Raw genomic sequence first — 14,338 nt, forward strand, 5'->3', positions numbered from 1 at the left:
TTAATAAATGTAAATGTAAATAAATGAATTTAACAATACAATATTCAATTCATTTTGTGCCATAATGAAGTTTTCTGGATCAGGAAATAAACTAATTCTCTTTTTAATCAGCAGAGTTTATAAGACCAAAACTCGAAGCAATTTCCACCAACAAAAACTTGCGGCTATAGAAAATTGACAAACCTACTTCAGAACGTCATTTCATGGCTTAATGCAGATATTAGAAATAAACGTTGTCGGAAATTCCGGTATTTAATCGACTACACCAAATGCTGATCTCCTCAAAAAACTATAAAATTTAACTAATACTTCCAGTACACTTCTATTTCTACGAAGCAGTAGGCTAGTTGATTCAACAGTTGTTGTAGCACCAATAGTTACGGTACTATTCATTATTAATGCATATTTTCGTCACCGTAGCATTGTAAATAAAACAATTACGTTCATTATATGAAACAAGTTCCTGGAAGTATTGGTAGTTAGACTACACCATCAAAAATAAAAGCATTATTTGCAAAAACACCGTTTTTCTAAAATCAAACACATCTATAGATACAGCTGGAAGACGCTCATTTCAATAGTTGCGTTACAATGTTTTTCACCTAGCAACCTTGCAACGTATATGGAATAACACAATTAAAGGAATGCCAAAATCCTTTCAAATAACATTAGCGCAACTATTGGTACAATATAATTGAATCGGATAATTCATTTTTTTCTTTATAAAGCTTCACAACAAGCTGTCTTAATAAAGATTTGATTTGACTGGGAAAAGCCGCCTTGAGCAGCATGTTACTCAAAGCGGCATAAAAACCCAGTATCTTTTGATAGAAGAGAGGAAACACATAGTACCGTTCTGATTCGAAAGCTATGCTGAAACTTTCTTCAAAGAAAAATGTTCGAAAACATCTTTATTCTATTCCCATGGTTTAATAGCATGACAATTTAATTATTTTCGTGTTAAAATTTAAAAAATGAGGATAAAATGCTAATTTACATTGAAAAACACTAAAAAACTGCTGTTCGGTTTTGATTCAAACTTCGAACACTTTCATGGTCGACATTCAAAGCTCGAATATTTCAGTCTCAGACATCGAACACTTGTATTTCTTTGAAAAGTATTAATGTTTTTAGTGTCATTCATCTTAAATAAGTGAAACTTCATCCTTTTTCTAAACACTGTTTTTTAAATCCACCTAACAGTATGATTTAAATTTTTCACACAATAATTATTTTTAATCCGTACTTCTGTAGTCAATTGCTAATATTTTCAAACTCTATGTACCACATCTAAAGCAAGTTAACTTTGTACAGCTTTACAATGCAGATAATTCATTTGCCCGAAGGAAAATCCGGAAAAACCGGATATTATTCGTGGGTGTTCGAAGTTTGAATCACACCGCACAACGTGATTCAAACTTCGAACACTTTTTATTTATCTAATATTTTTGAAATAATGCATGAAATATTGTATTTGAACTATGCGAAGTGGGAAGGTAAATGTTCTAAAATTGGTAAAATAATGGAAACGAAAAAACAGCTACTTTTGCACGAAACGCTGAAAGTATGCGAACGAAGTTAAAATCTGAGTTCTCACTTTTTTTCCAGCGCCTCCTGATTTCTTACAAAGAGTCCTACAGTTCAATGTCATACCTGACCGGATAGAGGACATTCTAACGAACACGGTGGTGTACAATAAGCATAATATTTTATCACGTTAGCGATACTAACGAACATTTTATTCTGAAATGTTCGAAGTTTGAGACTGTTCTAAGTTTGAATCAGAACGGTACATGGCATAATAACATACATTTTTCAAATTACACACAACATTCATTAAAAAGAAAATTCATTTTCACGTCGATTATATTCCAGTGCCATCTGCCGAATAGGTTCAAGAAGGCCATAGTTGATCCGGTGCGAGTTAACACGTAGAAGTCGTTGGTTCCGTTGAGGCCGGAGAGGGCAGGATATAGATGAAGTTGTGACAAAATAGCAGGGCAGTCCAGGTCCGGAACGCCCGACAGAATTTTATAAGCAGTCTTGGCTATAACTTTTCGCCGCTGCTCAAGAGGTAATACGCCAACAAGCATACAGAGTTCGTCGTGTGATGATTTCATATTATTAAAATGGCTTAAATAGCTATAGTTTTGTCAATATATAAGAAAAATTTGCAACTGTTCAGAATTAGGCACTGTTTTGAATATGGTGTTTGCACGGTACTTGATATAACTCGTGGTTTATGCGTCTACGCCTCTCTCCATTTCCCATTTTAGCACCAAGTGCACAGAATTTTACGCTTAAAAACCCCAAACATCCGTCGATTACAGCGACTATTAGCAAATTCATAAATTAACCTGCCTCAGGTCGATTGGCACTCAGTTTTAATCGAAGTGCTGTCAATGCGTTCATAAATTAACCGAGATTGCATTTCGGTTAAACTGACAGCATTCAGTTTGAAGCGCAGGTTAAAACTGTCTAGCATTACGGGTTACGGGTCGATCTGTCAAACTGCCCGTATCGTTCATAAATTTCGGGTTCGAGTTAGCACCAACGGGGTGGCACGCTAGGGTTTCAGCGTAACGAACACCTATTTTCATTCCGCTTTCACCAAAACTGGATAAACTGTTGTCGTATTTTTGCTCATTCTACAGAAAAACATTATATGATGTATAATATGTTACAAAACCGCAAGAATATTTAGCAAATTGTACTAAACTGCATAAATAATCTTAAACTGCCATCATTTGGTACAGCCAGTAACAAGTTTTGTTACCCGATTTAACATTGCTTTAGGGTGAACAGGCCATTTTTCGGGTGCCAGTGCCAGTGATGTCGGTTACGCACCAAATATATGGGAGATGACAACCTTGCCATCCCGTTGGGTACCACGAACCCAGGTTAATTTATGAATTCGCTCTATGATTCATATCTGTTAAGGGCCACTGGTGGCGGTGATATTAGTGTTCTGTAGAGCGCCAGATTTGTACGAATTGGCAAACTACACGACTTTAGCTACACGACTTTAGCACGACTTTTACGTAATCCTGGTCGTTAGTCTGATTGGCAGCTGCAATTCGTCGTTTTAACGGGTGGCAACTAAAATTTTGGAATTTATTTCTCAAGCTGTCAAAAAAGATAAAGATATTTGAAGAAGATCTGATTTAGTGAAATTAAAGATACATTATTCACTGTTGAAAAAAAAATTAGTAAACATTTGAAAACGGGCCGAAATCGGCTGTTCGGCGAATCTTCCGTTCATATCGGAACAGAAGCGTTGTACGGCCGTCAATCAACTGTGTGCAATTCGTGGCTCTCTAGTTATTTTTGTACACCAAGGAGTTCAAAATCCCGAAGAAATCTTCGATTGGGCAACCCTGAGGCAGATTTGTGGTGGTTTTCGGGTTAAAATGGGATCGAATGGGTATTCAGGAACGATTGTGTGTTTTTGGCATAATGCGATGATGCTTTATCCGGCCAATATACGTATTATCCATCTGCATGAAGTTTTTGTAGAAATGGAATCAAAATTTTCTTCAAATATTCGTTCTGATACGCATCTTGGTTGATAGCCAAACTTAAGGGCTTGAACCATGGCTTAGAAATACTTCTCTCGGAAATGGCAACGTACAGGCAATGTGCGTCTTTGGAAAAGGCAAGTATCTTTCGTCGTGCAAAACAAAGCATTTTCTGGAATATTTTTTTATCAGCAGCATTGGAATTTCAGAGTCGAAATCTGTTCCTTAGTGTATTGCTCTTGTCTTCTGTCGGCACTTTATTGCGACTCTTTTCAATGTTTTCCAGGTGTACTGGTGGGAACAGTTATTTTTTTTTGCGTTGGCTCACAGAATACTTGTTGAAGGCACGAGAAAGAGAACGAAGTCTTGCTGCGTCCATAGTTTTGGCTAGTCTTCCACTACCTTGCTTACGAGTAGTTGTTGGGTATCATTAGGATATGGTAAGCAGTCGAAGCCGCAACGTTTTTGCTTTTTTAATACTGTACCGTATACTTTTTGCCGAGATTTTTGTGCAGCTTGTAGAAGTGAACAACGCGATCTCGAAATGCTTCTTGTTTCGACGCCATTTTAAGCAAAACTGGGCAAGCATAAACAAAACAAAAAATACTGGCAAAAAGAAGAGTAATGGGCAGAGTAAATGAAATATGCGTGCGTTTCGTTCAGTAGTCAAAATACAAGTCAAGAGTTTTATTTTATGATCGTACCTTACAGCTAAAGTCATGGGTTGCTTTGTTTATTCTATCACTCCTCCTCAACCCATTGGTTTCAAAATTTCCCATTGCTTCACGACATAGAATTAATTTAGCAACAGGCAATGGTTTTGTTAGACCATCGGCTGTCTGTTGATTCGTATTAACGTAGTTTATACTGATGTCACCTCTTTCAAAAGCATCGCGAATGAAATGGTGACGAATGTCAATGTGTTTAGTTCTAGGATGGTAACCACCGTTCTTAGCTACAGCTATGGCACTTTGATTTTCGCAATGGATCACAATCTGCTGCTCACCTTCAATTAATCCTTGTAATCGTTTCCACCAGAGCGCTTCCTGAACTGCAGCTGCAGTAGTTGACTTTCGGTCCTCGTGATCGGACGCCCAGTCAGCATCGGAAAAACCTTGAATCGTCGAGTCTTCGTTCCGATAATATGTTAAACGATACTGCGATGTGCCTCTCAAATAACGTAACAAATGTTTCACTGCGTTCCAGTGTCTTTCACCGGGATTTGCATTAAAACGACTCAACACATTTACAGCATAACAAATGTCAGGACGAGTACTTTGGGCCAAGTACACGAGACATCCGATAGCTTCACGGTACGGTACACTCTTCATAGCTTCGATCTCCTTATCAGTTGAAGGACACATTTCCTTTGTCAACTTCTCGCTCACGTTCATCGGTGTATTAACTGTCTTACAGTTAGCCATATTGAATCTGCTCAACACTGCCTCTATATACGCCTCCTGGTCTAGTGTAATTCTTGCATCTGTTTTCGTAATCCGAATACCTAAAGCATGCTTCGCCGGACCCATGTCCTTCATCTTGAATTCCTTACATAATTTTCCTTTTATTTCCTTCTTCCAGGATTTGCAATTTGTAAAGATGAGGACATCGTCCACGTACACCGCCACGAACAATACTTTGCCTTCGCTGATTCGATAGTATACACAGGGGTCATACACAGTACAATCGAGTCCGAATTTTCGCAGTGCGGCATTCAGCTTTGTATTCCAGACTCGGCTAGATTGCTTCAAGCCATACAGAGCCTTGTTTAGCAGGCATACTTTGCCTTCATTCTGCTTCTCCATGAAGCACGGGGGCTGCTCCATGTAAATTTCTTCCGACAGATTACCCTGGAGAAATGCTGTGATAGCATCCATTTGATCTATCTGCAGATTCCATCGTGCTGCCAATGCAAAGAGATATCGCAAGGAACTATGACGGACGACTGGGGCGTAAGTTTCCTCATAGTCTATCAGTAAATGAAATATGCGTGCGTTTCGTTCAGTAGTCAAAATACAAGTGAAGAGTTTTATTTCATGATCGTACCTTATAGCTAAAGTCATGGGTTGCTTTGTTTATTCTATCAAAGAGATAGAGAGCTAAAACATACATACTCTCATTTCTCTCTGAGCTCGTCTGTTGTCGAGCATGAGCGCCTTGAGGTCTCATCCACTGTTCTGACGCATGATTTTGATCTAACAGCGTTGCACGAATTTAGCTAATTGACTAAAAGTTGCACACCAGTTAACGCACGGTATATTTACAATAACTGGCTTAAGGAGCTGTTCAAAACATAACTTGTTCATAAACCCATTTTTTAGTTAAACAGAAAACGATAATGAATTAATCTGTGTTGTCATTTACAACATTCGCTTCTACTTTGCATACCGAACGAACCTGTTCTGATCAGAATTAAACCGTATGTGGTAAACCACACGCCGATCGAAATTCAGAATATGGAATCTGATCGGAACGGACCCGATCGGGATGTAGAATCGATGCGTCTCTCGGAGAATCTTTGTTACAAACGTATTTTACGTTCAGGACATCAAATTGGTCCAGGTGCAATGTTCAAACGATTAAATCGATTGAAGTGAAAGGGTGGTTGTACATTTGTACAAAATATTAACTTTCAGGACATCGACTTTGTCAACGTTGAATCGAAAATAATAATCCCTGATCAAGTGGGCGGGTAGCGGGAGACTAACTTACTATTTTTATAAAATCAAGATAGTCGGATTTGCTTGTGCATTAAATTATCGGCTGAGGCCAAAGTGTACTTACATGCGATTGGCTAATTCGTTTACTATTGATGTCCTTTGCTATTTATGCTTATTTCTCTAGTGAAGAGTGACAGTACTGTATTATATCCTCTATATCAGCAAATGCTTTGAATGACTCCTGATCGATTGATGAAAAATATCTCTGAAATCAATTGGAAAATGGCTGAGTTACAAGCGTGAATCGTAACAATTTTTCGTTACATATTCATTTTTCAAACTTTTGAACTGCACCCCAATATAGAAAACAAAAACGTAGTTCTACATTCAAAACTCACCTCGATATTACGGTTTTTGTACCTTTATTAATCCTATATTGGGGACATTTTTCCCATCCTGCTTTGAAGCTTCACGCTTCCTGTGATGTTTATCAGTAAGAGGAACGTTCATTGCGATTAATTGTCATATATATCTCATTTTATACAATACGCTGCGTGAAGCTCCCCCTTCCTGATGCAAGCACAGGAAGCATGCGTGTATAAAACCGCAAAATAGATAAGTACAGTCCATATCACTTAACGATGTATCGATGTGGGAAAATTTCGGCACCAATTCACTATTTCCATTTTTTGGTTCGGTTCTGTTTAGCGTTTTTTTTTTGTTTTATTTTTAGATTTGTTTTCTATGTCACTTAAAATAATGATCTTTTAATCATAAAAACAATTTTTTGGTTCCTTGAATGTATGTTTTCCCGCTCGCAAGTGACAAGCATTGCATGACCGCTGGTAGAAAACAATTTTTATTAGGGGTACTGATCTTTTTCAAAGTTCAAGGAACACTATAGGCAAACAAAAAACAGAATAACAAAAATTAGTTTTCTTTTCTTCCACATGAGTCTTTGCTCGCGAGATGCTGTTGCACTACAGTGATCTCCGATTCGCGGTTTGTTCTTGCTTAAGACTTGTTTTCTGGTGATATAATGACGTTCACAAATGATGCCATGGCGAGAACTTGTTACGTCTTTCTCGTTAGCATTTCTCTTCTAATTTATTTGGCTTTCTTCCTCATCATTTGCGAAAGGAATTTGCGGTTTCGAACAAAAAACAAAACAAAAATTTTCTGATAGAAAGCATTGTTTATCGACTATTGAAGACTATTATCTAATGCAGAGTTTGTTTCCACGCATTCCTCTCTTGGGTGTCTTTTCTTCGTAACGATCAGTTACAATTGAACATTGTTTGTTCGTTGCAATATGTACCTAGGTACGTTCGCAGTACTGCTAGTTCATCATGCGGAGTTGAGTTTTGCTGTTTGGTTGGCATATGTCGGACGTTTTGAAAGGCTGGCGGCTTCCGAGTACAAGTTTAAATGGATTTACAGAAGGAAGCTTTGTATGCGATGAATGCTAATGCTTTGATGCTTACTATTCTTCTTCAATGTGGTTGTGGAAAACGAACAATTCGCTTAGTAATTTAAAAAGCTGGATTTCTACATTCAAATTGACCGACACATGCTTGCCAAATGGATAATGTTTGTCTGTTTTAAGATATTTGTGTTTCTTCCGTCCCGTCGTCTCATTTTAAGTTTACTTTCGTTTGGTTTCCGCTATGCTATCTTTTGATTAACATGTTTAACATGTTTCACGTGTGCTACACCACTTTGTAAGTTGCATTCGCTTCTCTGTTGTCAACTTTTATGTTTCCGTTTTTTTAGCACCGATTACTGTGACATTTTCTTTCTTTCTCTCAATCATTATCTTTGCTCTCATTTCGAGCCACTCGTCATTATCGAGTGTATTGTGTTTGTTAGTAGTTCTTTTGGCTAGTTATCATTTCTTTTAATAAGTTACAATTGTTTTATTGGCTAAAGTAATTCGATTTGCTCGCCTCTTGTTCTGCCTTTATGTTCTCTTTTATTCGCCGTGACTATTTTGACGCATTCATTCGACTGCTACTGGCATTCTTCATTTGTCTGTGCAAATGCCTCATTTTATTTCAATGTATAATAAATTTTCTGAAACTCATTCGTGCCTGCTTTGCTTTTCTTTGGGACCTTTTTACTGAATCGAAAAGTGACCCTACGCGGCTGGCACGCTTTAAACATTCGTACACCTTTTTCTGGTGTCATTCAACGGTACCTGCACGAGTGCACGTTTTATTTTTATTACATAAGCCTTGCTCTGCTAATTAGAGGATATTATCAGCTCAATACAATCCATTTCTTCGGAAATGATAGTTTACAGAGGAAAAAACCCGTTTCGAGTAATTTTGAATTTTGTTGCGCTTACAATTGCGGTGAACGTTGGTAATGTGAACTTAAATTGCTTTGTCGGGATGTAACATCACTGGTCTGTCTGGACCCAGACCTAAACAGAAGGTGAAGCGTTGTTCAAAAACACATTTTGATAATGAAACTATTAGCTTGAATTGATAATTGAACGATTAGCTTAAAGTTCTGGACTACATAAAGAGAAAATTACAAGATTAGTACTACGATCCTGGTGACTCTAGCAGAAACCAGATAGTAGTTTTTTAAAATTTTGGGTTTGAACACGCTACAATGATTAATCTGTTGATGTGCCTTGACAAACTGTAAAAAAAATTAGAAAACGTTATTGTTATCGTCGCAGCTTACATACTGTAATATTGCAGAATATTTCTTCACCGATTATACCGATTAACTCCATTTTCCGATCACCGAATCAAAGAAGTCGATTTTTAGAAGATTGAATCGAAAATCATAGTTAATAGGAAGGCTCACAAAGTATGCTGATCTGACTGTGGCTTTTTATTTAATCTTCTAAAAATCGTTTACTTTAGCTGGGTAATCAGAGAAACGTGTGTTTGTGCGGGCATATTGTAGGTTAAACCGAAGACCAAATATTAATTCTGAAAACCTTTTGGAAACGTTTAATAAGCTAAGGTGATCTTTGAAACTTTAGCTTTTAAAGATATTTAAGCTGATCCACTAACCTTATCAACGCGCATCGCTCGAAAAAAAAGGTTGAAAATTACAAAAGATACGCAGCATTCTTTTCCTAACTTGCGACTGACACCAAATGAATAATTTCGTGAGTTTGGTATCTTTAAATTGTTAAATTAAAGTACCTACTTGTGCTATCTATCAAAACTATCTAACAGGTTTTATAGGTTTTAAAAAAGGGAAGAAATATTTAACCAACAAAACCTAGTTTTCTATACCAACGTTCATTCGTTTGTAACTATTTTAATTTAGAATCCAAATGTTGCTTCGCATAATAAATTAAACAAGTATATTTACTCACAGGTGTAAAAACAAGATAACAAATATGCCTGATTGTAGATTCCTGATCGTTTTTTCCTTTCATTTCATTTCTAACGAACGATTCTAGATATTAGCAGGTTACCATATTCCCGATCTAACCTGACTTGACCTGTTTGCTCTTTTCTTTGAACGGATATTTCGACGATATTGAACGGCCAATATCTTCACTAGTAGTGTTCACTTTATGCTCCTCAATTGTAAACGAATTTTGATTTGATCTACTATTTTCGCATTAACAGCGCGTGCACCTTTACTAACCGGTGCACCCTATCGCGTCACTTTCTTACTGATTTTTCACGTACGGTTTAATTTCTGTTCTTTTGTTTTTTTGTTTCTTTTATACATCGCTCTAACACACTTTTATTTACTGCTTGTTCTTGGTAGTTTAAAATAAAATGCAGCGCGCCTTCCCACATATCACCAGCCCCCACATTCATTCAGTTCTAATGTACATGTCGTTATAGCTACTCTAGTATAGTGTACTAACGTATTTTGCGCCGCAAAACAATCAAACAACTGAAAGTAGTCTAGTAGATAGTAGTGACTCTCTCCCATTCCCTGACCATCGGAATCAGCAGTTATTTACGCATCCCTCATCTCATCCTGCACACCAACTGAACCGTATAGCGGTGTTCGTTCTTCGACCTAAGTCAGTTTCTTTGCTCGCTTCTAACCGGTACAAGTGAAACAGATGACACATCAAAAAACTTAAAATGCAGCTAACTCGATTTTTTTGTTACTTCAGTTCTTAATAGACTTTCCACCGTAGGGTGAGTAGCTGCTCTGGTGGATACTGGTGGTTACTGTGGCCACCGTGCTGTGCTGTGGGTGATGATGGTGCTGTTGCGGATGTTGGTGCTGATAGTGTTGATGATGATGTAGGTGAGGATGGTGGCTATTATTACTGCTGGCAGCGACTGCGGCTGTGGTGGCGTTGAATTTATGCTACTGAGCGGATGGATGCTGCGCAACGTGCATTACGTGTAAGTTTTGCTGGTGGTGGTTCTGCTGCGGGGCTCCCGGGGTCATGTTCGGATAGACCGTCGGCATAATCTGGGGCGGTCCGGCAACGATGGGACACATCATCGGATAGTGTTGGGGCTGCTGCTGGTGGGCAGGAGCGTACGTAGGCGGCCCACCGGCAGCGGGCGATGGCTGCGGTCCCGGATGGTACTGCTGGTGCGGTTGGCCGGGCGAGGGCGTTGTCGACGGTGGCGTTGGCGCCAGATATTGTAGCTGAGTTGGCTGTGGAGTTTCGTGATAGATTCGATAAGACTGGAATGGCGGTGCCTGGAAATGCTGCGGATGAATCGTTGGCGGATAAGGCGGGAACATCTGGATTGGTGCCGGAGCCAGCAGCGGCTGGCCGGTGGCGGCAGCAACTTGAATCTGGGACGCGGCAACTGGAACTGTAAACGAAGAAAGCATATTAGTGTCTGCGTCTAATAATGTGTTAGTTTTGCTTGGATTTCAAATTGAAATAGTCTTCGGTGTTCGCGCCTTTTGCCTTTTGCGCCGATTGCCTTTTCATGGGTGGACGATTGTTTTTGAATTTTTTAGTGCGCTAGCTAGTAAAAAATGGATCGAATCATATTTGCTGACTTCGCTGATTCGAATTAGATTCTCTCGCAAGACGATTCAACGTACCTATTATTAATATACATAGCTGGCAGCTGATTGATTTTCCTGTACTCTAATAACCGACTGCGAAATCTGTCGATAAAGAAGGGCCAAGTTCTTAAGGACGTTTATACCCATGGCTTAGTGACCATGCCAGTAATACACAATTGCATTTGTTGTTTTAAACTGAACAATACTAAACAGGAGATTTTAATGCAAAGCATCTGTATCCTGAGTGCGTTATTACGCACCTGGCTAAAAATAGGAGGTAGCTAAGCTAAAATAGCTTCGGTAGGGCTTGCTTTTTATTGCTCATCTGTTTCTAAAATTTGTGATGACTTTTTCTCCCCTGCATTTTCGACCAATCGCATTAAGGGGGCACAAAATTCACAAAATTGGACCACGGACCTTTTGTGAATTTTTCAGGGTATGAAATCGATAACATTCAAATGTTCTGCTGCTTTTTAAATGAATTGGCGCTATTCGTTTGAGCTTGCTGGTTCGATTTTACGTCAAATTTGACAGCAGCTGTAAGAATTACGCCATCAAACAGTTGTATACTTGAGAAAGTTTGTTGCATGTGGGATGTAGATAGGCAAAGACGTTCGTTTTTTTTTATCTGCAACGGAAGATAGGAAAAGTTCTGACTTTTGATACTTTTATTTTATATGATAAGCAAAAGAGGGGGAACAACACGCTGCATTCGTCATACTGTGCAGCATCAAATACATGTATAGTGTCCCGCGCAAACTTTGCTTAAAAACTTGTCGTCAACCTCTATTACCACCACTATCGCTGGTGGCTTCAGCTGACAGCTGTCGTGGCAAGGATCTGGCTTCAACATGATTTTTGAGGATAATAGGGCCAAATAGAGCTTTTCCCGAGGTTACAAGATGCGACTATTACCTGCAATTCCATTCCCTGCTCTTTTTTTTACAGACGAATAGATATCCTGTGTTGCCTCCCAGTTGGCTTCGAGATATGACGCTGGTCTAATAAGCCAGTCGTCGTATGTTCGAATCTCAACTCGGAGAGGCTGTTAGAGTCAATAGGATCGTAGCAACTGGCCCTGCAATTGTCCTGCACTCTAACAGCTGGTTGCGAAGTCTTTCGTATAAAAAAACACAAGGTCAAGTTTCGATAACAGAATGTAGCACCTAGGCCTTTGCTTTGCTAGATATCCTAATCTATCAAAGACCCAAGGAATCTCGCAAGGGCATTGCATCGGTTATTTGTCAAGATTTGGGATGCGGAACAACTACCGTAAATGCAGCTAATTCCAATCAGTCCCTAACTCCGATCACTCAACCAAAGTAGATTTTTAAAAGTTCGAATTAAAATTCATAGTTCAAGGACATGCTTTAATCATAAGGAGGGGGGCCCTGTAGCCGCAAGGTTACCGAATCTGCCTTGACAAGCGAGTGGTCGTGGGTTCGAATCTTAGTAGAATCAGGCCATTCAATGTTAAGTGACTTTACCATGGTGTTCTGAACTATTCACGGGGAAGCCAATTCAGTGGACTGTAACTTAAAAAAAAAGAGGTTTCTTTTCTTAACAAAAGACCGACACGACCATTTTGTAAGAATCACGTTTCAATTTTAATTTTTCAGGAAGTTCATTTTTGACACATAGCAAAGAACAGTGCGCCCATATATGCACAGAAATAAAAGTATTAGCAAGTTGTTCATCAAAAAAAGTTCATTTAATTTTGCACTGAACATCCTCCCCCCTTGGGCTCAGCCCAACACTTCACCTTATATCCTGTTCTTCATTGTCCGTAATCGGGAGCACGGCTACCTTTGTCGTTGGTCTGCTGTATACACCAGAATTAGTGCGCACCTTAACAACGCGAACTATTCCGTCTTGGCCTGGATTCACACCGACGATTCGCCCAAGATGCCAACTCTGAGGGGGAGTGTTATCCTCCTTTAGAAGAACCATCATACCACTTCGTACAGCTGTAGGCACCTTGTTCCACTTATTACGCCTCTGAAGCTCGGTCAAGTAATCATTCGACCACCTCTTCCAGAATGACTGTTTTCGTTTTTGAATCAATTGATACCTGGAGAGTGCGTTTTCCCTGATGTCGTCATACAAAGGTTCAGCAATAGCAGTCATTTCGCGTCCTATCAAGAAATGTCCAGGACTAAGTGCTCGATAATCGTAAGGATCATTCGACTGTTCACACAACGGGCGTGAGTTCAATACAGCCTCGATTTGTATCAATAACGTGTTCATTTCTTCGTAAGTTAGATAGGATTCATTCAACACGCGGTATAGATGGTATTTTGCACTTTTGACACCTGCCTCCCACAGGCCACCTTGGTGAGGAGCCTTGGGAGGGTTGAAACTCCAAGATATGCCTCGAGCCTGGCAGAAATCGTCGAGTTTTTTCTCCAACACTTGCGACTTAAGCAGCTCTTGTAATTGTGTTAATTGCCGACTCGCACCAATAAAGTTTTTACCATTATCCGAAAACAGTTCAGCTACATGACCTCGTCTTCCCACAAACCGTTGCAAAGCTGCAAGAAACGTGTCACTTGTCATAGACGTCACAAGCTCGATGTGTATCGCCTTTGTGCACATGCAAACGAAAAGTGCAATGTAACCTTTTACTGGTGCCTTCATCCGTCCCTGCTTCAATAGCACTGGCCCTGCGTAATCTATCCCGGTTTTAAGAAACGGATCAGTCACAGTCACTCTTGCTTTAGGAAGATCGCCCATGAACTGACTTGTTTCTGTCGGCTTTGTTCTAAAGCATTTTATGCATTTCCTCAACACTCTACGGATAGCTTGCTTTCCCTTAATCGGCCAAACTCTGCGACGAATAACTGCCAACAATCCATTCTGTCCCAAATGTAATTGTTCACGATGAAGAGTTTCTATTAACATCTCAGTGAAATGATGTTTTTCTGGAATTATCATCGGATGCTTCTGGTCATATGATAGGTTGGAATACCGTAAACGTCCACCAACTCTCAACAATCGATCCTCTCCATAAATAGGATTGAGATTCAGCAATTTTCCCTTGACGAGTTTCCCATTTTTAATACATTTGATCTCACCGTAAAATTCAACATTTTGAACCACTCTGACAAGCATCTTAAAAACATCTCGAAAGTCATATCCGTTCAGTCTACCACTGCGACGTTGTCCGCTCAAGGATCTGCAGTTCAT

The 14,338-nt window shown here is 39.3% G+C and overlaps 1 protein-coding gene across 2 annotated transcripts in view; it reads right to left on the reverse strand.

The window, feature by feature from the left end:
* Window positions 1-6,877: 6,877 nt before the first annotated feature.
* The window catches only part of LOC128741330 (ataxin-2 homolog), a 44,692-nt gene continuing 37,231 nt past the window's right edge, over window positions 6,878-14,338 (reverse strand). For both annotated transcript variants that reach the window (XM_053837079.1, XM_053837080.1), the window contains exon 5: window positions 6,878-10,950. In XM_053837079.1, the coding sequence (XP_053693054.1) occupies window positions 10,487-10,950 (464 nt within the window). In that variant the 3' untranslated portion in view covers window positions 6,878-10,486. The remainder of the gene's footprint in view (window positions 10,951-14,338) is intronic.

Source organism: Sabethes cyaneus, chromosome 3 (genome assembly GCF_943734655.1).
Source record: "Sabethes cyaneus chromosome 3, idSabCyanKW18_F2, whole genome shotgun sequence".
Classification (NCBI taxonomy): domain Eukaryota; kingdom Metazoa; phylum Arthropoda; class Insecta; order Diptera; family Culicidae; genus Sabethes; species Sabethes cyaneus.